Source organism: Cercospora beticola, chromosome 5, assembly GCF_033473495.1.
Source record: "Cercospora beticola chromosome 5, complete sequence".
NCBI classification, from domain to species: domain Eukaryota; kingdom Fungi; phylum Ascomycota; class Dothideomycetes; order Mycosphaerellales; family Mycosphaerellaceae; genus Cercospora; species Cercospora beticola.
This window is the reverse complement of record NC_088939.1, coordinates 4,229,558-4,253,737: the sequence shown is the minus strand read 5'-3', so window position 1 is coordinate 4,253,737 and position 24,180 is coordinate 4,229,558. Positions and strand designations below refer to the sequence as shown.

Sequence of the window (24,180 nt, the reverse complement as noted above, 5' to 3'; positions counted from 1 at the left end):
TGAATTCCGGCGGCTTGCCGCGCAGCCTATTAACAGAGAGCAAAGCCGTCTTGGCGCTGTCTTCAGTTGCCTACTCTCTCATTGCGCTCAGCGCTGCGCACCGCCGCCGTGGGTGCAAATCAGTCGCAGTGTGGGCACCGCATTGTGTATGAGCTGCGGCCGCTAGTATGGGAGAGATCGCAGCCAAGATCCTCCCGCACTCGATATGCGCGATCCGGACAGGACGCACAAACAGCAAAAGAACTGCACCGCAGACTCACCCCTCTCGCGCAATCCTTCGGGGCGGCGCCGCAACGGGGCAAGAGACCAATTCACTTCCAGGGTCGAGCCGTGCCTGGCCCAGGATATTGCCCGCGCCAGTGAGACAACCAGACGGGGATGCAGCAGTAGAGACGTCTGAGGTTGGCAGTTTCACAATATCATAGCAGCGTCTGCTATAACCACGATGGCGAGTCGGACATGGTGCAACCTGCCAGGAACAGAGTTCGGGCGATCTGGTGGCCATTGTGGCGCCCACCCACCACCTCGCTGTGATGACCTAACCCGCCCACGTGGAGTATCAAAGCGCAACCAAACTTCAGCGAGTGTGCCCGGCCGTGAGACATATCCCTCTGCGCTGGTGCAACCGCAGCCACGAGCCCTGCGCGCTACCACGGCTCGGGCTCGTGCGTGCAACAAAAGTGTGTGCGTGGCGATCACATCCAATCGAGAGGAGAATGGTCGGAGCTTCCAGTCGACTGCGAGGGTGGCCGGCGGCCGGGACACAGCGCCAGCTATGGGGTTCTGAGTGTGCCAGCCGCCATGTACGCTGCATGCATCTGCAGGAACCGCCTCCCAGGTCCCTGTCATGCCGGCCGTGCATGAGCCCGCGTCAGGCATTGATGTCTGTGACCGCATTGTGCAAGTCACCGGCAGAGACCGGCCGTCAGGGCACTCCGTGGCTTTCGACTGGGTTATTAGCATCAACGTCTCTCGCGCATCCTCTCCGGTGCTCGCATTATTGCGTTGCTCTGTTATAGCAAAGCACCTATACTACCAGGAGCTCGAGCCTCACTCACGCTTCATGCATATAGCTACTCGTCCTCCCTCGTAGCATCGTGTCCACCACGATTCACCACCAAGACCATTTCACGCCGGATACACTGGACGGCTTCACTCACCAACTCGGATAAAGCAAGGCTATCAACCGGCCTTCCCGCTCCCGTACCTCATCTTCCTTCCTCATACCACCTTCACAAGCACTCCACATGACGTGCGTTCTTCCTACAACACCGTGGCACCACTTCAACGACCACATTCCATGGTTACCAATGAATTCTGATTCCTCATCTACCCATGGAGCGTTGGAGAAGGGTTCGTCGCAACGTTATGTCTCTCCCGGATCTGATACGCGGAAATCGTCAACGAGCTCCACCAAGAAGCGCGCCTCTCGAGCTGGCACTCGAAGCGTAACTACGCTGTCCGCCGCGCAGCTCGAGAGAAAGCGAGCCAACGACCGAGAAGCCCAACGTGCCATCCGACAACGGACGAAGGACCACATTGACCACCTCGAGAGGACCGTCAACGAGCTGCGAGGCAACCAAGAGCAAACCGAGAAGATCGCACACGCTACACAGCAACGAAATCGCGAACTCGAAGAAGAGATCGTCTACCTGCGCAACAAGCTCAATGAAGCAGGTTTCAACATGAATGGCATCCCCTCCGAAGGTGAGTGGGCGACGCTGGCCACAATTGTCACATTGACTGACATTTCGCAATAGGTCAACGCTTGCCAGAGTCAAGTCTGCTGTCTGTCCCATCCGCATCACCGGTCAACGCTGCCGGTGCCTCTATCCCACGCCCGGGTTCAACATCCACAAGTAACAACTCGGTCACAACTCAGGGATCAGGATCGCGCCATGGTTCCTGGCAACATGGAGCAGGCTTCGTTGCTAACGGGATGGGCCTTCCAACTGCCAGTTCTGTTGCCAATGCACCTACCTTGACCGCCTGGAGATCGCATGAGAGCGCCCAGAGCTTGCAGCCTCTTCAAACACCCGGAAGCAGCCTACAGGACCCAATGCAGGCACCAGGTTCAGCTACATTCCAGCATGGAGAAAGAGTAGATTGGTCCGCCGCCCCGTCAAGTTACCAATACATTAGCCAGGAGCAGCAGAGGCCGTCTCAATATGAGACGGCACCCTCGCAACAATCAGGATACCAGTCCTCGACATATCATACTCAAATGACCCCACAGAGCGAGTTTCCCAACATCTCTGTGTCGTCGAGCCCCAGTAGCTATCAAGGCCAGACCGCATTTCCAGCCCAACAGGCTTTCCAGGTGGCGCCCATGCAAGTCCCAACTACCGGCCCGGACTACAGTTCGCCACATACCCAGATGCATCCACCACCGCTTCCCAATGCGTCGTTCCACGCGGCCACAAGTGGACAGCCGTATCCGCAGCAGCAGACATACCGAGAGGAGGCCGCCGGCCGCTCGTACCCATTGGCGCATTACCCAACTGCTTGATCAGCTGTTCCCCCAGCCATCTTTGGTAGGCGCGTTGATCGCGACAACTTCCTGGATAGGCAAGCGATTGAAAGTCCCTCTGGGCGTGCGCTTCTGGCATTGACTACGCCCAATCAAGGTAGCACAGACCGTGTGCACCTGCCTCCCACCCACGCGGCTAAGCGGAATTGACCACAATCGGAACCAGACCTGATCACATCTAGTGCGCGACACACAGTTTGGTCGGCACACCACAACACACAGCGCCCCGCATGCAGCCCGGCCCTCAGACCACATTGCATTTCACGCATCCAAAGCACCGTTTGATCGAGATGCGAGGTAGCTCGCGCGACGCGCAAACTCTATCAGAGCTCCGGTAGCGAAAGCACTACCGGCGCGCCTGGGCCAAGCGCGGCCCGTGGAACAGCGGCTTGCCGGCACTACCATTGCAAAGTCTATCGCACTCAATCTCACATGATGATGAGCGGTGCTGCTGCTGCCCAGGCACTGGCTGCCACAGCTACGAATTCTTGAACCCCGGTACACATTGCCGCGACCCAGACGCTAGAACACTACTACTACTGTTATAATACTTGAGGGGAAATGACTACGGGTTTGCTTTCACGGCGTTGATGAGAGAGAACAGAACGAACCACAGTACCTGCTTTCGCAGGCAAGGGATACCCAGATGGACTGCTATTATTGCTTTTCAGATAACGAACGCGCAATGTACTTGTAATACCACCTAACGGTCGCACTTTGGCCTTTGGCGCCAGCAAAATATGCTTACTATAGCTTTGCGAAAATCATCTATTCCAAACAACATGTTTCATCCCGTGTGAGCCTCATTCCGACTAAGTTCGTGGTTGATGGTTGGTTCTTAGTCCGCTTTACTCTAATGCCCAACACTACGCGGCTATGACGCTCACGCATTCTATAGTACACAATCGCAAGCAGCACGCAATGCACGGGCGAGAGTTACGACCGCCAATTTCTTGTTCCCGTCTATCCAAGCGCCAAAGCGCTAATTTCGAGGCTTCAGCTGGTCAGAACTATACCACCGGACAATGCTCCTAGCACCTCACCTCACAACCAGCGGAGACGGACTTCAACTCCAGAAGGTGAGAAGTACCGACCGACCAAATTTGTGAACGAGGAGTGAATCCACAACGTCGTAGAAGGATCTACCTGCTAATGCGCTTCTACCACTCTCGTATTGTCCTCTTGGACCACATGATGATTGGCTCCTCCAGAAATCCCCTTCTCCACCACCGCGGCATCTCGCGCCTGTTGTTCGCGGATCTGCGCCAACAGATCTGGGTACCATCGCTCACCAACGTCTTGGTGCGATTTAATCCGATTCATCAACGTCGCCTCGCCAAGATGCGACCAGCGCCCTTTGACAAATGTGAACTCGACGTCATCCCGTCGTCCATCTTGTGATTGAAGAATATTCTGTCGTAAAGCTCGCACGTGCTCTGGAACGTCCATTGATTCGAATTGTGCATCGTAGGAAACGCCTTGGAAGAAGGGAATGCTGAAGCGTGCGCCGGTGCCGGAGGCTGGACTGAGGACTCGGTGTGTCGTGCTCGCGCAAGTGCCTTCTGTCAGAGCTTCGAGGCCTTGGCCTACGGCGACGACGAGAGTGCCTCTTTTGGGGGGACCTGAGGAATTTGTCAGCTAGATCAGTTGCTAGAAGAGCGTGGCTTGCGTACAGTCAATCCACTCTCCGCGAGTATTCTGGGCTTGGAGTCCTTTGTGTTCAGAAGCTTGCAAGAGGTAACTCGTGAGCATGGAGTCCTTGTGAGGACCAACGCCTTGTCCCACGCCTGTCCCATTGTCCGGATATTTGACGATTTTCAGCTTATGCTGTTGCCCAACATCGAAGAAACGATCAAAAGCGTTCGCAGGCATATCCAAGGCCTCTGCAATGAGGCTTGTGAAGAACATGCTGATTTCGCCCATACGCTGCATGTAGTCTTCGAAGATGGCACGAAAACTAGGCAAATGCTTTTCATTGGGCCACTGATTGGGGGCAAGCAGATTATAGTATAGTGGATCTTTGTCTGTGGGAAGATCATGGGGTGTACTCAGATCATACTGCTCTCGCCAATCTGCCTTGTGTGCTGTGATTTCATTCCCAAGCTGCATTGTGTCTTAGCAACGATTATATATACCTGCCAGATCTTTGTCACCTACCCGGGAGTATCCCAAAAAGCTCGGCTTGTTTTTCATCTCAATGGCGAGCTTCTCTTCCTCCGGTAAATCGAAGAACTTGATGCCTGCTTCGCACACTCGATCGAAGGTCTCTTGATCGATTCCCACATTTTTGATGTATAGGAAACCAACATTGAGCAATGCGTCTCTCAGCTTTCTCAGGAAGCCTGGCTTCGTATCCGCATTCCTGGCTTCTGACAGATCCAATACCGGTATCTCGTTGAACGCCATTCTGCCCTCGCTCTTGCATTCGCTGGGCACTTTGTTCACGGTCGGAAGGTACCCGGGACAGCTTGCTATCTGTTGATGATCGAGAAAGATACAAAGGCCGCCAATGCAGTCGCTTTTACAATACTGACAAGGCAAAGTGCTCCAATGATGAAGAAGTCCATCTTTGCGCCGCTGCTCTCGGAATATCCGCTCGTCGGTCGGTCGAGCGAGGCACTTTACCTGGGGAAAGCTCACAGCTCATCGGCGGGGTAAATGTCGTCTTGAGCCACCACAGCTTCGCCTCACTCCCCGCCTCACTTCAGAGAAGCCGACCAGACTTACGGTCAGCAATCTCAAAATTGAACAACACAGCACACTCACCGTCAAATTGCCATCGACACGGCCCACGACTGCCAACTCACCATATCTCGCTAAGCTGCATACCTCTGCCGGCTCTGCAGCGCCCAGAACGTGCTGTTCGGCCATGCGACGATGCATTTCGAGTTTTAAGACATGCAAACCCCGTCAGCTCGCTCGCCTAAGTGCATGTGCTCACGGCACCTTGATATCCGACACGCACGCTGCTGTCGCAAACTTAGAGTGGTGGAGTAGTAGGCTTCAACTCGGAGCTGTCGACTTTGACGCTTCTGTTGCACCAAAACTTCGTCGACCCGTGTCCCAGGGTGCAGTATTAACCTTCGAAACAGCCTCTGGATAGCACCAGGTTCCCCGAACCCTTTGATCCCAGCACCCGGAAGGGGGCGCTCAACCTGGTTCTTGGGAGCGGCTGTCTCACTCCGCCGGTGGGGGTTCGCCACGTTGTAAGTGTTCGGTACAGTACGTCCCAAAGGAGTAGTACGTATTGAATGGACCCGGGGTAGCGAAGGCGTGGCTCAGCATTTTTGATGTCTCAGATTCCAGACGCAGATCAAGACAAGAACGAAATACGAGGCTCATTCCAGCAGATCCTGTACCAGAAGACAGCAATTGCAGGTTCTTGCAGATCAAAGAAATTTCCGAATTGCGATTTTACGAGATGCTCGATTGGGACAATGGACAGCTGCGAGAATGTATGGTTCCGCCGAGACACACATGCGTGAAAGGTGAAGTGGTAGCGAAGGCGTGGTAGCAAGCGGAATGGGAAGGCTTCGCGCTGGTTCCACCGCTTCGGACTTGACTCAATTGACATTGACCGAACCAAACTCTGGGTAACCACAACCACACCTTGCACAGCTTCGCAGCTCGCAGCTCCCCATCACTTCGTCATGATATCCTGTTGAGGTATACGATAGAGTTGCCACTTTGCAGCGCACACCGCAGCGGATCACCTGATGTGAGCTCTCTGCGGGCAGTACACTGACGACACCGGCGTAGTCGAAGGCCGCATTGGTCTTTGCCGCTTGCCTCTTTGGTCAATGGCTCAATGCACGAAGCCGAAGCATCGGCATGCCGAAGAGCGACGAAGCTTCAACGCATCCGGTAATGGCAGCACTACAGAAAAGCAATGCGCCGGAAAGCAGGATGAGAACTCTGAAAGACTGCCTCACAGAGCCATAGACGTGATGTCTAGACATGGTATACGGAACAATGTACAACAATGACTCGCCTAGTCAGGCACAGTAGATCTATGCATTGGCAGTGCCTCGTCCGTGGCTTCCATAATATATCATGCAGCACGAACTCCATCATGCTACGGACGTCTTCACAAACGTGAGAAGGTAGATAGATTGTTCAATTTGGACGAGCAATATACGTCGCGTGGCCGTACAGGTCGTCCAAGCTCATTGTACGTCGCCGCCTGCGCGTCATCAACTCATCTATTTGACTTCTTGTGAGTGCGGAGCGCAGAGCCATGGCCACTTTGCAGGGCAACAACCACGCAGGCTGATGTTGTAGTCCAGCCACAGACCTTTGTTCTGCTCCGCAGAATCGGTCTGCGATGTACGGTGCTCGTGGGACGCTCGAAAGTGATGTGTTTATTGAGAGCAACGAAGGGAATAGATGTCGAGTGTAGCAGGCCCAGCTGAAAATTCAAAGTCCACGGCCCCGACTGGCTATCCGGTTTATCCAGCAGCAAATGTCAATACCGGGTGTGGCTCACAGCCAAATTGTGCCTTTATCGCATCAGAAGCCTCTCACAACTCATCAAGAGGACCGTCCAACGGACGAACGTGATGTCAATGAACTCGCTGATGCTGTCAGCTGCCAGATGATATCAACCACGACGATGTGCGTGGCGTCAAGCGTCTACGGTTGCATCGCCGAAGCGGCAGAATGACTCGTCTAGCCAGGCACAATGCAGCTGAATCAACGTCATCTCACAAAATTTGGAGAGTGAGCGCAAGCAGCGAAGTGTGCTCGCAATGGGTTGCCTATGAAGGGAGTCTCAACTGCTTGCATTCATAGCATTCACAGCCAGTTCTGTGGCACCGCGTCCTCGAGCGTCCACGTCCTACGATTGCTCCCCTTCTGCCATTTTCGACACGATCCGAGTACGAGCTTGTTCGCGCGGCTGGAGAGTCGAGGTCATTCAAGTCTAGATAGCTGACGTCTGAGTCTGCATCGCTGGCAGAGCGTCCGGTCGACATGAAAGACTGGAATGTCGGCGAGAAGTCGTCATCAAGAGAAGCGATGAGGGTGTTGGCGGCGGTATGCTTGGGGTCCACGAGCCCTGATGGTGAAGCAGCCTCGGTTTGTGAACAAAATCCATGAGACATGTCAGGCATATCCAGGACAGGGCCAGTCGAGCGGCGAGCCCATTTGATGTCCGCATCTCTCATGTGTTGCATTAGCGACGGGTTTATGCTTGATATGCCAGCATGCGACGCGGAGGCTTTCAGGTCTGCGATCCAGGACTCTGCAAACCTACTCGACTTAGGACTATGAGACGACTCGCTGATTGTTGGCGAAGGACAAGGTGTCCGATCATGTCCCTGGCTGGGCCATTCGAATCTTGCAAAGTCTTCAAAAATTCGATCCGCAATGCGCTCGTCTTCTTCGTAAGACTCGCTCCAGTTCGATGGGGATGCGGTTGGACTGTTCATTTGGCTAGGAGCGGTACCCACACTGGCTCGATTCTCGAAGCGCATGCGCTCTCCAAATCGTCGTATCGTCGACCTTCTTGGACCGCTAGCAGCTGACATAGCGGTTTCGAGCATACGCAGACTGCAAGCGTCACAAATGGCTCGCCCTTCGGGGTTCAATGTTTGTTGGATGAGTGCAGAGTTTGTCATTTGCTTGTCAGTACCCACTCGAATAGTCGATAGCAACGTGTCACTCATTGTTTGTTCCTGTGCTAGAGACATCAGCAGTATTTATAAGGACTGCCACAAAAATGAGGAAGTAGCGATGAGCAGCCGTGAATAAGACTATGCAAAGAAAATGTCGTGAAAGATGAGAAGAGTGTAACAATCGTTGATGTACCTACGAGCATTCTGCTGTGGTGAATGGAAGGAGGGAGATAACTGCCAAACAATGTCATCGCCGCTTCCACACACTCCACCAGCATGTTACTTCGATGAGGTCGTCGTCGACTGCGGAGGACCAGTCATCAAAGCCGGTCTCTTGACCCTCTTCGTGGAGCACAAGACCGACGTCACTCATGGCCTGCCTGAACGCTTCTCGTTCGGCGACGTAAGCGTCGCGGAGTGGCATCTCGACTACTGCACGTGCATCACTGTTCTCGATCAGGTGATAGGATATCGCCTGGGCAAGCAGACGCGGGTGCTCGGGACCATATATCGGGTCGGCTGCAAATATCAGGGGAAAGGTGTGCGCCTGACCTTCGTGCATGCCTTCGAGGAAGAATGCCCCGGGCTGCATCCAGTCTAACACGGCACAATCGACTCTGCCTCCATGCAACGCAATTGCTTCTGCGGACAGCCGCGCATTGTGCTGAAGGTTAGGAACGATCTCTGGCAAATCGGTCATGATGACATGTTTCTTGAGGATTGCAGCAGCTGCCATTCCCACTAGCCCAGTACCTGCACCGAGCTCAAGAATCGATACATGTTGTGGCAGGCGGGGAAGTGTATGCTGCAGGACAGTAACTCTCTTGGCGAGGAGGTACGATGATGCCCAAGTCTTCAAGCCCAGGTCATCGCCAGTCAATGCGGGCTCACGGAGAGTGAGGTTGAGGTACCCGTCAATGGTGTCCGTACTTGCATGTATGTCATTCTCATTTGTCATGGTGGTCCCAGTGCTGTGGTCGTGGGACAGCGGCAGGTCTGGCTGTAGCGGGATGACGAAGGTCCTGCTAATCGAGCCCATAGCAGTCCTCCCACTCCGTTCGCTAAGGCGCTGCGCTGCCGCCTCCCAGATGCATTCCTTCTGCTCATCGTCCTCGATCCAAGCGAGGGGACTAGCTATGATCTTGGTCAAGTAGCTGGGTATGCCTTGACTACGTATCTTTCTCTTTCTGCGAAATGGCGTGGATGTGCCCGATAACGGCGACGTCGGAGTTCCATGGCGGGGTGTGGCATCCCACGAGGCTGGCTGCGAGCTCAGGTCGGCGAGGGTCAAGAGCAGAGTCTCTGCTTTCGGGCGCTGGTGCAGCTGCGGCAGATCGAGCACTGCACGGTCGATCAGCTGACCTGTCACTCGAATACGCATGCATGGGGCCTGCCTACCGTCCAGTGCCTCCTCATTCTCCTGCTCGCGCCCATCGGCGAGACCGAGATCTTTCGTGGTCAGCTGTTTTGCGGACGCATGCATGGTTCGAGCCTCGATGTGCGCTGGTTCGAAATCCAAACGTCTTTCGGATGCAGAGCCGCGGCGCGCACAGACCAACAACCACATGCAGGCCGAAAAATGGCGCCGATCTCCTGGAATGCTTAGTGCGCATCAATTGGGCATCTTTGCATCCTGCAGGCGTCGATTATGCATGCTGCAATCATTATCGCCAACGGCTCGCGCAGTCTGCGAACTACAATCAGGTGTATGCGGTGCTGTTATGCTTCTTCACACCCCGTTCCTGCAGCTAGCCAGCGTTTCGGACTGAATTGCTTTGCTATTCCTGGGCTTGGACGTGAGGCATATGACCCAGACAGCGCTGCCTTCATGCAATAGCAGTGCCTTGTATGCAGCAGCCCATTAGCAAAACAATACCCGGGTATTTGCATTGCGATCGATGTGGTTGTCTGGTTGTTTACGCGTACCTGCAGATTCGACGACTCAGTTGCCTTTCTATACCCCGGGCCGAGATTGACATGTCATGTCCAATTCGGCAGTGCGGTGCCGGTACATCGCCATGTCATCGGGTCGAGGCGCACAAGGCCGCCACGAACGTGCTCTATGATGACTCAGCTCGCACTGTGTGTTCGCAGGAACCTCTGCTACGGTGTCAGAAGAGCGCACGCCATTGCACTGACCGAGAGGCTTTGTGCAGCTTCGTTCATTGCGAAATCAATGTGACAAGCCGAGATCTCGAGTGATTGCCAGGACATCACATGTGACGAATTAGAAGCCTCGAACAAAAGTGCTGGCTTAGCACACCTCGATGTCAACTCAGACCCCTCCTTGGTGGAATTATCCAGATCGAGCGGATGATGGGTTCGCATGCAGCGGGAATTTACATCGGCCGAATCCAGAGGCGCACTCGATAACGCTCGCAAAGCTATCAAGATCGACGTTCTATCCCAGATGTGATGTCTGTGAGTTGCTGGTAGTACTGCATCCAAGATGAACCCACAGCCGACGCTGGCACCCTACCCAAGAGTAGCCTTGAAGCCCTCGTAGGCGGCGTTCAAATCGAATTGGAGGTCTCGGGCCTGTTCCGGGCTCAACTCTTCCGCAGCTCGCATTTGGTTCAAGGTAATCAACCATTGCACGATCTTGCCCTTGTTATCAAAATCCCGGTCGGTGACTTTATTGACCGCCTGAATAGTATCCACCAAAATAGGATGGAGCGTGTCCTTGGACAGAATGTTCATCCGGATGGCGTCAAAGAGTGTGATGAAGTTCTCCGATGCAGAGACGATGGCTGTGGCATTTGCGGCAGCTCCCGGACCGTTATTGCCTGGGGCGTGAGAATTGGACGCTCGGTGGTGCTGTGACGAAGTGCGCGTAGGCACACTCTCAATCGTCGCTGGAAGGCCGATACGCAGTCGTTCCGTGGCTTTGGGCACTTCGAGCTGCAATGCCGTCAGCACACACGGCAATGTCCGAGCGCACAATGGGCGCACGCACTCCCCACTCAGCCTTGAAGCTTTCCAGATCTCCAAAGGCAGCTTGCACGCTCTCGGCGGCGAGGTTGCTCTTGTACTGGCGCAGCAGGCGGTCGCATGTCTCGGTGTACTCGGCTTCGTTGATGCTGTCTCGTAGGTACGCTTTCTCTAGCGCATCGAGGGTGATGATGATGCTGTACACCTCTGCAAGTGATTCGTACAGGTCTCGTTCGGCGGCTGTGTCGGCGAGCTGCACTTCCTCGTCCAAGTTGATGTTGGCCGTCAGGTTATTCGATGGCGTGTAGCTGTACGGCGTGGGCGCGTAGGCCAGCTGCTGTGGAGCGTACATGTTGCTGCGGACGTCGGAGTTGTTGTTGATGCCATGTGTGCCCGCCTGTCGTCTGCTGTGCCGTCGTTGCTGAGCTCGTGGGTGCAAGCTTGCGCGGACCCCTTCCGCTTCTGTCCCCGGACCCGCTGAAATTTTGGACTCGAACTACGACCATGAGCTCCAACACCACTTCCGCCTTCCGTCAACACGCATATCTGCATCCGTCGCCACGATGCCGGTCAGCAAGGCGACCAAGAAATTTCAGAAGAAGCATCTGTCAGACACACTGGAAAAGCGCAAGGGACTGAAAAAGACCAAGCAGCAGCAGCAACTGAAGGAGCGCAAGAAAAAGCGGAGGGCAGAAGAGGAAGGCAAGGATGGGGAAACCGATGGGCAGCCGACAACGAATGGGAACAATCAGAAGGCCGTCGCGGATGCCTTCAAGGATATGAGCGTCGATGACTTCTTCCAAGGCGGGTTCGAAGTCCCGGAATTGCCCAAAAAGAAAGCCAGCAAGAGAAAACGAGACAGCGACGACGAGACATCAGATTCGGGCTCTGCTGCGGAGCAGGCGCCGGTGCGAGGAGATAGCGATGGCGACTCAGACTCTGAGAGCGACGTTGGCGACTTCAAAGAGCAGCTTGATCGATTGGCCAAGGAGGATCCAGAGTTCCACAAAGTGCTACAAAAGGATGAGCCTGAGGTGTTTGATGATTTGGACAATCTGGAATTGAGCGAGACCGACGATGACGAGCCTAAGCGGAAGAAACAGAAGAAGCGAGACGACTCAGAAGACGAGGCGGACAACAACGAGCTGGATCTCAAGACTGTCAAGAAGTGGAGAGCTGCACTGCAAGAACAACATTCTCTGCGTGCCGCAAAAGAGGTCGTAATCGCTTTCAGGTCCGCGGCCCAAATCTCTTCGTCAGACGCAGAGGAGAAGGAGTTCAAGTACTCGGTATCGAATCCACAGGTCTACCACGAGCTGCTCACTACTGCACTGAAGGAGATCCCCAAAGTCTTCGAGCACCACTTGCCGGTACAGGAGGCGAAGAATGGGAAAGTCCACGTCCAGACGGAATCCAAGAAGTTCAAGACACTCGGCCCCATGTTGCGCTCTCAGATATCTGGTATCCTGCACCTTCTGGACCATCTATCAGACCCAGCGACCCTCCGGCTTACCCTCGCATCGCTGTTGCCGCTCCTGCCTTACTTGCTTTCCTTCAAGAAGCTGGTGCGGGATGTCTCGCGTGCAGTGACTGTCGTCTGGTCTTCGCATAGCAACACCGAAGCGACGCGTATCGCAGCGTTCCTTGTCATGCGTCGACTGACCGTTATTGGCGATGCCGGCATTCGCGAAAACGTGCTCAAAGCCACTTATCAGGCACTAGTAAAAGGCGCGCGCAACACAACAGTGCACACTATGCCTGGCGTGAACTTGATGAAGAACTCTGCTGCTGAGCTTTGGGGTCTTGCCGGTGGCGAGGGTGGTGTAGCATACACTACCGCATTCACATTCATCCGAAGCTTGGCTCTGCACCTGCGAGGTAGCATCACGAACAACTCCAACGAGAGCTACAAAGCGATATACAATTGGCAATACGTACACAGCCTGGACTTCTGGAGCAGAGTTCTGGCAATGCACTGCACAGAAAAGTCCTCACCGCTGCAAGCACTGATATATCCTTTCGTGCAAGTCACGCTCGGGGCACTACGACTGATCCCAACAGCGACCTACTTTCCACTGCGCTTTCAACTCGTACGTTCTATGTTACGAGTCAGCCTTGCCACTGGAACCTACATTCCGCTCGCAGCCCCCCTGTACGAAGTCCTAAACAGCGCTGAGATGAGGAAGGCTCCGAAGCCAGCCACACTCAAGCCTTTGGACTTCAATACCACGATCCGGGCGCCAAAGTCATACTTGCGGACTCGCACGTATCAGGATGGTGTTGCTGAGCAAGTGCAGGAACTGCTTTCTGAATTCTTCGTTATGTGGGCCAAGAACATTGCGTTCCCAGAACTTGCTCTTCCAGTCACAGTCATGCTACGTCGTTGGCTCAAAGAAGCGAATCAGCGAGGAAAGGGCAAGGGTGGCAACAAGAATACCAAAATCAACAGCGCCATACAGCTGCTCGTCCAGAAATTGGAGGCCAATGCGAAGTGGATTGAGGAGAGGCGAGCAAAGGTCGAGTTTGCGCCAAACCACCGTCAAGGCGTTGATGCGTTCCTGAAGGACGTCAGTTGGGAGAAGACTCCGCTGGGCGCGTATGTCGTAGGACAGCGGAAGACCAGGGAGGAGAAGGCAAGAGTTATCGAGGAAGGCAGGAAAGAGGAAGAGAGGAGGCGCGCTAGCGAGAAGGCTGCCAAAGGGGGTGCAGAAGATCGTGAAGAGAGTGACGATGAGGCCAGTGAAAGTGAGGCCGACAGTCAAGATGATGACGATGAGGAGATGCTAGATGTCGAAGAGGACGATGACAGCGAGTAGCCATCAGTCGACTCAATAGTCCGCAGGAAGAAGTAATGCTGCGCGAACACGCGCTTCAGAAAAGTACAGATTGCTATTCTCCGGTCCAATTGGGCTGAGATCAATCCGTCAAGGTACCCCTCATGAGCGCTGAAGTCGGACTTATCCTTCGAGTGCCCAGAATCTCAGCACGGTCACATTGACAAACTCTTGGACATTGCGCAACCACGAGGTGTGGACTTCCACAGCCTCGAGCCACACACACACACACAGCTGCCCAGCGCAACCATCGCCTTTGGCAGTCGCCACCGTAATTGCACCCATTCTTGGTCCTGCCCTTGCAGTCATCTCTTTGCTCCAATTGCACTCAAGCATTCAGACCCGAACACCCTCACTTCTTTACCCATGCCACGCCCCACTCATCGAATTTCTTCGTGAGTACATCCAGAAACATCGTCGGTACGTTCCTGGTCCTCACTTCGGGTATCTCCGCATCACGCAACGAAATCATCATGTCGAAATGGCCATCGTCCTCAACTTCCAAACGTACGATCTCGATATCCCCAGGTTTTATGTTTTGGTCTCCTTCATCGCGAAGCAAAATTTCATGTCGAAGTGGCGAGGGTGCTCGAGCTATGGGAGATGCAGGACGAGACCCAGGTCTTGAGCACAGCGAGCCGGAGTCCATGGGATGTGTTCGTGGCGAAGGAAGTCGCACATCTCGATCTGTGAGGAAGAGACCGGATGTTGTACGATTGAGGTCTGGGGTGTTGAGGTAGGGATGTGAGGAAGGTCGGTCTGGCGAATGTATAGATGTCTTCTTGGGCTGATCTTGCTCGAAACGCGTGGGACTTGCTGTAGTTTTCTTGCTTTGCGATGGCAACTGTGTATTGGACGAGCGTTTGCGAGCTGCGAGCGAGATATGCTTGGCGGGTGTGGGTAAGGTCTTTGCGACTCTTTTCGAGCTCCTCGTGGTCGGCATTTTGGTGATGTTGGGCAACACTGCGTGGTTGGATCTTGCGGATCAAGATTCCTGCTGATGTCCAAGAAGGAGGTGTTTGTCAAGAACTACATTCCACAAACCCCACGCCCAGGACCAGTAGATTTGAGTCTCAAACACTGTCGTAGACAGCTTACATCACCAGAAACCAATAAATTAGTAGGCAGCCAAACATTAGCAGAGCCACGAAAGCCACCACGAACATCACGACGCGACTGCGTTCACGTTTCGGTAATTTATCGAACTGGGTCTCTGTTCGCGCGGCTGGAGGTAAGAAGTCTTGGGTGGAATTTGACGTCTGCATCGTACCATAAGCTGGTCGTGGGGTATGCACCTTGTGTAGAGGATATGCGCCACGAAATGAGACATCGTGAGTTGTGCCGGAGGACTCTGGCTTTCTAAGTGTGAGTGTGACCTGCAAGCCAAGGAGTCAGCTGCAGGATGCATAGGATTCCCGCTAGTAGAGCTGACTCCAACAACAAATAGTCACTCCATATCCGTCTCTGATGCGGGACTGTAGCTGAGGGAAAGCCAGCGCGCAGTACCATGTCCTTCGTTTTAGAGAAAACGTCCACTAGGTTGTCGATCAGTTCTCCAGACTGTACTTCCGCCGAGCTTGCTCCATCGCGCGCTTATGCTTCAGATTCAGTTCTTCTTCCACCAATTTGAAGCCTTCTCGCTTGTCGCCCCGTATCTCTGCGATCTTCTTGAGGAGTTGAATGTCGTCCAGGCGATATTTGTCGCCAAGGTCTTCGCGTTGGCGCTCGAGTTGCTCGACGGTGACGGTGGCGACCCCTTTCTCCTCAGTACGCTGTCTGCGCTCACCGCGCGCCGCCACACGTTCACTTCGCTCCTGTTTGGGGTCAAAATCGTCATCTCCGCCGTTGTCTTCGTCGCCAGACGAGTCGGCAAAGTCATCCGCCTTCACTTTCTTGGCATAAGGTTTTGGGAAGCGTGTCTCCGCGAGTTTGCGCTTGGTGGAAGCCTCAGGCGGTTGGAGATTTGGTGCCTCCGAAGCCAGCATATCGAGCGGAGATGCAGCTACTGCCATCTTCGCGGTTGCCGCTTCGTAGCTCGGTAGGGCCGTTTTCTCGTCATTTGGAGGCAGGGGCGAGCGGACTTGTGGCTCCGGTGGTGCAGGAACGTCCGTCGCAAGTTCCGGAAATTCATCACGCAGTGCCATAATGATCATGTGCTTCTTCGCGACATCGGTTGACGGCTTGGAGGCGGTCTCAATCCTCTCTCTGACCGACGTCTGCTGCTCGACAAGGGCCAACCAACGTGCATCCGTGGCGTCCACAACCTTGACTGGTTTGTACCACTTTTTCAATGAGCCCCAATCTTGACGGAGAGCAGCTGCGACATTGTCGCGGATACGGCAGCGAATGCCGGATCTTTGGCCGTCGAGTCCGGAACCGCCCATAATGATCGAGTTCCCTGGAATATGGCGCGGGATGAAGCCACCACCGTTGGCGATACCCAAGTAATGGCGCAGGTGATCGAGGCGAAGCACAACGATTTGGCTTGTTGTTAAAATGTTTGTGGTGTTGCTTTGCATAGCGTCAGAATGTGAATTCGAATGAATTCATGCCAGTTGGTGGGGCATAGAAGTGAATGCATTTGGAGCCAGCATGTGAGCAGCGCCGCACCTGCACCTCTAATAATTCAGAAGTGAGCACTTCCAAGGGTAGTTTGGAATCCCATGGCCCGCGAGTGGCAGTCGCAGAGCCGTCAATTGTAATCCCACCAGCGCAAATCACAGAACGACAACTGCTTTATCTGAAAAGGTATAGAGATCGGTGTCCACATGCCTGACCCGGACGTAGTTACGCCGCAGATAATCGTCTGAGATTGATTGGTCAAGATGCTTGGGCGGTGCACTCGCAGCTTGTATCCAGGCCGGGAGACACAACGGAGAATTGATGAGAACTTTGCAGATTTGTGGTGGAAAGGATCATGTTGATTCATCCTGACGAGACAGGTGGAATTATGGCTACTTCATCACCAGCCTGAATGGCAAGTCCCTTGTCTCCCTTCGCGCTCTCCTCATCAAGGTCCACATAGTCCAAGTTGACTGTTACAGCACTGCTCGACAGCACCTTCTCTTTGATGCCCGGATACTTCTCATCAAGCTTATCATAGAGCTGGCTGACCAGTAGCGGGGCAGGGAAGAAGTCGTGACCCTTCTCGGTGAACGAGGTCGATGCGGCGAAGTAGAGGAGCGTGAAGTGCCCAGCAGGAGCCTTGGGACTACTCATGATCACTGTTCGAGCGCGTTAGCAGCTGGCCCAGAGGATGATCGTGCTTCTTGTGCAATGTTGGTGTGCGTTGTCAGAAATACTCAAATGATAAAATTTTGATCGCCATGAGCACTGTGTGCTGTACGGTAATACATGCTATTTTTTGGTCATCATGAAAGGGGTTGGGATTAGGATGATTGAGGGTGCCTACCTTGAAATGGGTGATTGTCGCAGAGCAGAAGACGGAGCTGGCAAAGTCGAGTTTTGAGTGGAGGTGTGGGAAGGTCCGAAGGGGGAAGGTCTGGCGAGAGCCGAGAGTCCCTCAGGCTGCTCTCTGTACAACCGTACAGAGTCTTGACGCGTCAATGCAATGGTGTACTTGTTCCTTCACATCGATGCACGATATCACAACCTGGGATCCGTTGACCACGCTTGACAGATTTCTGGCAACTTCGCAGCTGCAGGAACGCGGCTCCTCTTCCCTCAGGCTGTTCCGCTGCATGACGCACAGCCGACGTGGTGCTGTCAATGTCGCATCCACCACCGGCCCAGCGTTACAGTGCAATATGTGACAATGCACGAGATATTGTACGACTTGCGCCTGTAAGAGCAGCATGGCACTCGAATCTGCTACATTGGATGGGATGCCTTAAACATCGTGCCAATCTCGCTCAGCGCTTGGGGCCCGTTTGGGCAAGCTACACGGACAAAATTGGCATGTATCTTGGTCGCCTTAAAGTCTCTCTCCAAGCACCTGTCGTATACAGCGCATGCTATGCTCGTGACCATACATCGGCTGCCGATCCCATACCATCCTCGTAAGCACTTGATGTGGTATGTGATTTCGTGGCTTCCGCCGCTCCTTCTGCTGATCAGACCCGCTTTCGGCTGCCTTCCCTCCAACTAGGTATCTTCCGATGCACAGATTCCTATAAGTATTCTCTTTTCTTCACACACCTGCTGCTACTGGATTCTTGTACTACCACTTGACCAAGATTCACCACTTGCAGTATGGGAATCCTCGCTACTCTGGCTCTGACTGCATTCGCAGCGTCATATGTCACAGCCTCGTCCAGCTCATCTGCCGCTTGCAAGAAGACTCACCACGAAGGCTTCAACAATGACACAGCCAGTCACACTATTCGCTCGGGCAAATTCGACAGAACTTACGCTGTCAAAGTTCCAGATGGGTACAACAAGAATCTCGGAAAGCAGTGGCCATTAATCTTGGACTTTCACGGCAACAGCGGCACTCCATGGCAGCAGTACCAGAACTCACGCTATTTCGACTACGCAAAAGGACAGCAGTATCTCGTCGTCTATCCCGCTGGCTATGAGGGATCTTGGCAAGGCCCCAGCTATGCAAACCAAGATGTCAATGACCTTCAGTTCGTGACAGATCTGACCACTCATCTGAAGACGGAATACTGTATCGACGACAGTCGCATGTATGCTTCGGGCAAGTCGAATGGCGGCGGCTTCGTTGACTTGCTCGCTTGCTCAGACAACGGAGACGAATTCTCGGCATTCGCCATGGCCGCGGCGGCTCTTTACACAGACACCAAGCTGAGCGACTGCAGTAAGAAGAGAGCCATTCTGGAATCCCACGGCGACAAAGACCAGACCATCCCGTATCACCCTACAAAAGATGGCAGCGGAGGCCCTCTACCCGACGTTGGTAAATGGGTAAGCTGGTGGGGCCAGCGAACCTGTGGCTCCAACGCAAAGGCGAAATATTCCAAGGATCTCGGTGGCTACAATACCACGACCTATTCTTGTGGCGGACGCAACGAAGTCGTGAAGCACTACCAGATCTTCGAGTTGGGCCACTGCTGGCCTAACGCTTTCAGCAACAATTGGGATGCGTCGGACAATTACAATCAAACCAAACGTCGCTGTCTGGATAAGAGTCTTGATTTCACTCCGGTCGTCCTCGACTTCTTCAGCAAGTGGAGTTCGAGCAATGCGCCTTGACCTCGCGGAAGGGTGGACTTCAAGCAATACGTGCCGAGGGACTGAGAGGAAATTGCAAAGGCGAATCAATTAAAAGTAGGAATGAATGTTGTATGTTTTGAAGCTCGATGAGCCCGAGCAGACAACGCGCACTTCGAAGAGGCAGCGACAATCTGGATATCCACGTTCGCACCCGTTTCTTGCTTCCAGTACACCCCATTTCCCAACCATTGACGCGGAAATCTCAATCGATCGCGGCTCGCTCGACATTGCCATGCACAAAATTGCTGCATCTTGCCTTGTTCACTCCACCCTTTGCCTGCCCATCACCTCCATCTCCTCTCATCTCTGCCGTGCCACCAACTCCCTCCTCTGAAACGGTCGTAGTACAAAGATGCCACCCGATCATACCGACGACCAACTCCATATCGGTCAACCAGATAGAGCCTCTCCGTCTGTCTTTCGCGTGCACGACGACAATCGTGGCAGTCGTAAGCCTTGAAGACTGTCCTATCATGTCGACATTCTTCCGTCCCGAATGGTAAGACTCTTTCGTTGATGCGAGCGTGATGGTGGTTGCTAGGGTCGTTTATCCGCATCATTTGATTGTAGAAGCAGTTGCATTGCCGACCTTGGACTTGATAGATGTGGCCGCAAGTGTATTCGTATGTTGTGAGGGGCATGCTTGTTGAGGGATCTGCCGTTCGGCTTGTTCTTTTGCGTCGTGGACTGTGCTGCGCTTGGCAAAGACGAAGGTGGTCAATCTGTATGCCATGTTGCACAAAATGGACTGCTCATATAGCGAGCGTGTAAGACATTGTTGTTTTCGTGAGCAAATAGAGTTATTATGAAGCTCAAAGAGACTGAAAGAGAGGTAGGCAAATATTGAGACAGCTCACGCAGCCTACATTGCCTTTCAAGACAACAACAGCCAGTCTCTTCACGAAACGTGCCATGCAACACGTGGTGCGTTGCACGATACATCGATTGCTCGGACATGCGAGGGCGGAGGATGTTATCTTTGAGGAAGTGAGGACAATGTGGGCTGTGCATGTATCGCCTGTGCGTGTTTCGCACTGCCCTCGTGGTGTCCTTCACGATAGTCGTATGGCTGTCGCAGTGCGACCGAGGCATGTTAGTACAGCCAACGCACATTATCATATTCAGGAAGTCCCTTCGGGTCGGAGTGGGCTGCGGATGACCACAATGGCGAACGGCTGCATAACAGCGAGACGGTTGGCCATCATTGCCGTCCGCGGCGTGCTTTTGCTGCCGTCCGTGGAAACGTGTTATTTGGGTTGCACCCACGGTAAAAGGCACATTGCCGTGCAAGAATGTCATCTAGTCGGCTTCGCATTAATCTTATGCGATTCGAAAGCCGTGACGTTTAGGAAAGCCAAGCGATAGGAATCCATCTCCTGATACAGAATTGGGATTGCATACAGAACTATGGTCCGCCAGATGAGTGGTGAAGATCGTCCGCTGTACTTGTCCGGTCACGACCGAGGACGTGCCGGGATGTTAGGCCTCTGGGCACTGATTATGTCTGTTGCAATGCTCGTCGATTGACCAAGCCCCACCGTGCCGTGTCTACGCTGCTCGTGCGAGTAGAACCGCCGCGATGTGAACTCCATATCTGGCGAATCATGACCGGTCATAGGCTCGGCTTCGTGCAGCACAGCGCAGGTTTGAAGCGGGCACGACATAGGATCGTCATCCTGAGGAGAACAGATCTGTCGCTTTTGCAGCATGAAAACGTCCCGGACGATGGAATGTAGTATGCGAAATCGAATTGGAAACCGTGCAGCGTGCGAATGGCAACTATGATTACCGGTAGACTACATCGCATGCGAATTGAATTCCTTTTGCTTTGCGACGATACCCATCGTTCTTTGCATGGCGAGCAGTGGCGATGTAGGCTAGCACAAAGGTCCGCAAGCCTGGACATGACAGCGGATAGCGACCGAGAGTGAACCAGGCACCCGAAGACGCACTGCCGACAACCAAAGCGTCCCGTGCGGCAGCGGCTCGGGCTTGACAGCCGAATCAAGAAATAGATGGCGACAGCTCATTGCTATTATAGAAAGCGGCTTGAAGGCGCCATAGTCTTCGAGTGCTCGAACGCGAAGTTTGACATGCCACTTCATCAAGCCGTATTCCATGGCGACGGCTTCCGTGCTGCAGGAGCAATTGTAGTCGAGGACGATTGATGACCGCCTCCTATTGGTAGTTTATTGACGCTGAGCTCGCCAAAGAAACCAGTCAGTGTCTTTGTAAAGCAAACAACCACAAGCAAACTCAAGAACAGATGGTGTGACAGAGCATCTGTCGATTTGTGGCCAGTATTTGACAGCTTCATATCTCAATGGCCTTGCAAGCCCATTTCCCCTTCGAACCCGGTTGCTGAGGTTGAGATATACTCAGGAACCACGTTTATCGTTCTGACAGCGGATGCGTGTCGTTCTCGGCGTGTATTTGGGCCAATAGACTTCTTCAAAGCCTAAGCCGACGTTGAACACGCTCTCGAAGAGGTCAAGCGTGCTGCGGCTTTCCGTTGTTGTGATCTTGGGTCATGGCGGTCTGTGCTACGCCTTTACGCCGTGCGACTAAGATTGCAAGCACGACATGTGGTATGATGGTATCCATGTATCCATCCTCAACATATCTTGGCTCCCTTTTCGGGTGACAGAACCAGGAGGCACAGCTGAGAGTGTCTCGAGGCGATTGACACCTCACCCTTCGTCCATGGCTAGCCCCTCATCGTCCTCCTTGTAGGTGTCCTCGATAGTCGGCACAATGACATCCCACTCTTCGATTATATCTTCGGTGGACTCATCTGCAATGCCTCCGTTGCCAACGAACTTGAATGCGACGACATCGCCATTTTTCATGCCAACGCCCTGTGGGCAATCCTTGAGCGAGTCGGCTTTGGCGCTGCCTACCGGTGCCTTCCCCTTGCCCTTGCCAGTGTCGCTGGCCTCCTCGAGCTCGCCAACAACTGAAGAGTAGCCTTTGCTGAGATCGTTGCGATCGTTGGCGATCCCGAGTTTGATGTGCTTAGCATTCTGAGGTATTTCTTGTCCATTGAGCTTGCCGCCAGGTGACGTTTCGACGAGGGCATGAAGGAGCTCCGCTCGAACATCAGAGAGGCTCTGCAGTGGGTCGACTTCGAGCAGGATGGTGCTGGTGTGGTTCTTGAACCGAAGTGTCCACGTTCGTGCGCTTGGAGCGACCTTGGACATGGCGGCGATTGTCGAGGTGGATGTCGTGGATGTTGCTGTTTCTGGTCTCACAGACTCCCTTTTCACCACTACTACCGGCTTGGGTTCATGTCAGGCAGCAGCGAGTCACAGGCAAATGTTGAAAGTGCATGAGCGGCAATGGTGAACGAACGTCGGCGGCGGCAGCGCACGCGTCACTTTCGCGTCGCTGGATCCACTTGTCAGGCAGCCACTTAACTAAATTGTGCATCAAAATTTAGCTGCGCAGGCTGACGAGAAGACGAACAGCTTGCATGACCAATCATTCTTGACTCTATCAACAATACTTTCTACACCAATCCACCTACAACAGTGGCTTAGCACCTCTGCACAAGGCCATTACGACCAACATGTGCTCTGTCCATCCTTCACATGCCAGTGCTTCAGCAGCTGCCGAGCCTATGTCCCATAATCGACCAGGGCCGAGTGGAAAGACTTCGCTACATAACCGACATTATGCCCGGTCACTACAATCACATTAGCAGGTACTCAAAAGCTGCAAAAGGAGATCAGACGATTGTACGGACATCCGGTTATCGAGATCCTCCCTGAAGGAAGCAAGTAGACGTGGTGTTGCTCTCTAAGCTCCTCGATTTGCTCTGGCAGCAATCCTGTCATCGAGAACATACCCACCTGGAACCGGTCAGTATGGCGCGGAGACGCATTTTCGAGATGCCGCAACCCACATCAGTCAAGATATGCTCCCACGAGCCTGGGGTCTGGAGCCGCTGTAGCTCAGACACTAATCGGGTCCGCATGCGCAACATGCGCTGGCTCATGTGTAGCAGGTCATCTTGCCACTGCCTTGCCAAATTCTCTTCGCTCAGAATTCGCGCCACAATTTGGGCTCCATGGATTGGGCAGCTGGTGATCTCGGCACGGGAAAGACGTGTCAGCGTTCTGACTGTCTTCTCTCTGGCTGTTTCAGTCCGACAGGCAACGTGCAGGACGCCCACACGCTGCCCATAGAGGCCAAAGTTCTTCGAGAACGATTGAGCAACTAAGATCTCCACTGATGTGTTGCGATAGAAGTGTCGAATAGGCCAAGCGTCACCGTTCAGATCGCCAGAGGCGAAACCTTGACTACTGTCCTTTAGCATGGATGGCCAACAATTACTGCCTCCTCCTTAGCTGACTTACTAGGCAACGTCGAAGAACGGGATCAGGCGCTTCTTCTCACACAAGGCTGCAATTTCTCTCCACTGTGCTTTATCCAGATCTATGCCTGTTGGATTATGTGCGCAGCCGTGCAAGATGACCACATCCCCTTCCCGGGCTCCTGTGCCTAGAGTCGACAACATGCCATCGAAATCGATCGTGAAACGCTCTGGATCGAAGTACGGATACGATCGACGCTGGATGCCATCGTCAACAATCTTCCAGATCTCCGTGTGATTAATCCAAGATGGATCCGATATCCAAACGGTCTGTGAACGACAGGCTTGCGCCAACAGTAGAGCACCAAGATGATTCGCCCCTGTACCTGCTATGGTCTGGATCGAAGCAATGCTAGCAGACTGGTCCAGTGGTAAGCCGAAGATGAGGTCTCGAGCTTTACTTAGCAGCTGTTCATGTCCGAGCAGAGGCAGATGTTCATGATCTCGGGATGGATCTTCGAACAATGCTCGTTCAGCCTGGTCATTGTTGGTACAGATTTGTTTTGAGGAAGAATTAAACAGTACCTGTTGCACAGATGGTAGTGTCCAAGGCTTTGCTTGTTCATCCCGATAGAAGCCCGGGCTGAGGTCAACTTTGTGCGGCGACGAATCTGCTTTGTACTGCTCGATCAGAGCAAATGCTGCGTCGGCGGCCACATCAGGCAGGTTCTCGAGACAGAACATTTTACAAATGATCAG

At 53.6% G+C, this 24,180-nt stretch overlaps 10 protein-coding genes across 10 annotated transcripts; 3 read left to right on the top strand and 7 right to left on the bottom strand.

Annotated features, from left to right (window-relative positions):
* Positions 1-1,247: 1,247 nt before the first annotated feature.
* RHO25_008849 (uncharacterized protein) lies at positions 1,248-2,509 on the top strand (the record flags this gene model as incomplete). The annotated part of the gene is made up of 2 exons (XM_023604655.2): positions 1,248-1,707; positions 1,761-2,509. The coding sequence occupies 2 exons, from the start codon at positions 1,248-1,250 to the stop codon at positions 2,507-2,509; spliced, it is 1,209 nt and encodes a 402-aa protein (XP_023460786.2).
* Positions 2,510-3,679: 1,170 nt separating this feature from the next.
* On the bottom strand, positions 3,680-4,936 carry RHO25_008848 (uncharacterized protein; the record flags this gene model as incomplete). The annotated part of the gene is made up of 3 exons (XM_023604654.2): positions 3,680-4,152; positions 4,204-4,633; positions 4,688-4,936. 3 exons carry the CDS (start codon positions 4,934-4,936, stop codon positions 3,680-3,682), a joined length of 1,152 nt encoding a protein of 383 aa, XP_023460787.1.
* Positions 4,937-8,392: 3,456 nt separating this feature from the next.
* On the bottom strand, positions 8,393-9,628 carry RHO25_008847 (uncharacterized protein; the record flags this gene model as incomplete). The annotated part of the gene is made up of 2 exons (XM_023604653.2): positions 8,393-9,486; positions 9,544-9,628. 2 exons carry the CDS (start codon positions 9,626-9,628, stop codon positions 8,393-8,395), a joined length of 1,179 nt encoding a protein of 392 aa, XP_023460788.2.
* A 992-nt stretch (positions 9,629-10,620) lies between these two features.
* RHO25_008846 (uncharacterized protein) lies at positions 10,621-11,428 on the bottom strand (the record flags this gene model as incomplete). The annotated part of the gene is made up of 2 exons (XM_023604652.2): positions 10,621-11,046; positions 11,102-11,428. 2 exons carry the CDS (start codon positions 11,426-11,428, stop codon positions 10,621-10,623), a joined length of 753 nt encoding a protein of 250 aa, XP_023460789.1.
* A 211-nt stretch (positions 11,429-11,639) lies between these two features.
* Positions 11,640-13,892, top strand: RHO25_008845 (uncharacterized protein; the record flags this gene model as incomplete). The annotated part of the gene is made up of 1 exon (XM_023604651.2): positions 11,640-13,892. One exon carries the CDS (start codon positions 11,640-11,642, stop codon positions 13,890-13,892), a length of 2,253 nt encoding a protein of 750 aa, XP_023460790.1.
* Positions 13,893-15,457: 1,565 nt separating this feature from the next.
* On the bottom strand, positions 15,458-16,429 carry RHO25_008844 (uncharacterized protein; the record flags this gene model as incomplete). The annotated part of the gene is made up of 1 exon (XM_023604649.2): positions 15,458-16,429. The coding sequence occupies one exon, from the start codon at positions 16,427-16,429 to the stop codon at positions 15,458-15,460; it is 972 nt and encodes a 323-aa protein (XP_023460792.1).
* A 406-nt stretch (positions 16,430-16,835) lies between these two features.
* RHO25_008843 (uncharacterized protein) lies at positions 16,836-17,266 on the bottom strand (the record flags this gene model as incomplete). Its single annotated transcript, XM_065603107.1, has 2 exons — positions 16,836-17,134; positions 17,257-17,266. The coding sequence occupies 2 exons, from the start codon at positions 17,264-17,266 to the stop codon at positions 16,836-16,838; spliced, it is 309 nt and encodes a 102-aa protein (XP_065459179.1).
* Positions 17,267-18,122: 856 nt separating this feature from the next.
* On the top strand, positions 18,123-19,085 carry RHO25_008842 (uncharacterized protein; the record flags this gene model as incomplete). Its single annotated transcript, XM_023604647.2, has 1 exon — positions 18,123-19,085. The coding sequence occupies one exon, from the start codon at positions 18,123-18,125 to the stop codon at positions 19,083-19,085; it is 963 nt and encodes a 320-aa protein (XP_023460532.1).
* A 2,711-nt stretch (positions 19,086-21,796) lies between these two features.
* On the bottom strand, positions 21,797-22,306 carry RHO25_008841 (uncharacterized protein; the record flags this gene model as incomplete). The annotated part of the gene is made up of 1 exon (XM_023604646.2): positions 21,797-22,306. The coding sequence occupies one exon, from the start codon at positions 22,304-22,306 to the stop codon at positions 21,797-21,799; it is 510 nt and encodes a 169-aa protein (XP_023460539.1).
* Positions 22,307-22,723: 417 nt separating this feature from the next.
* RHO25_008840 (uncharacterized protein) lies at positions 22,724-24,165 on the bottom strand (the record flags this gene model as incomplete). The annotated part of the gene is made up of 4 exons (XM_023604645.1): positions 22,724-22,791; positions 22,852-22,957; positions 23,011-23,407; positions 23,465-24,165. 4 exons carry the CDS (start codon positions 24,163-24,165, stop codon positions 22,724-22,726), a joined length of 1,272 nt encoding a protein of 423 aa, XP_023460538.1.
* Between the last annotated feature and the right edge of the window lie 15 nt (positions 24,166-24,180).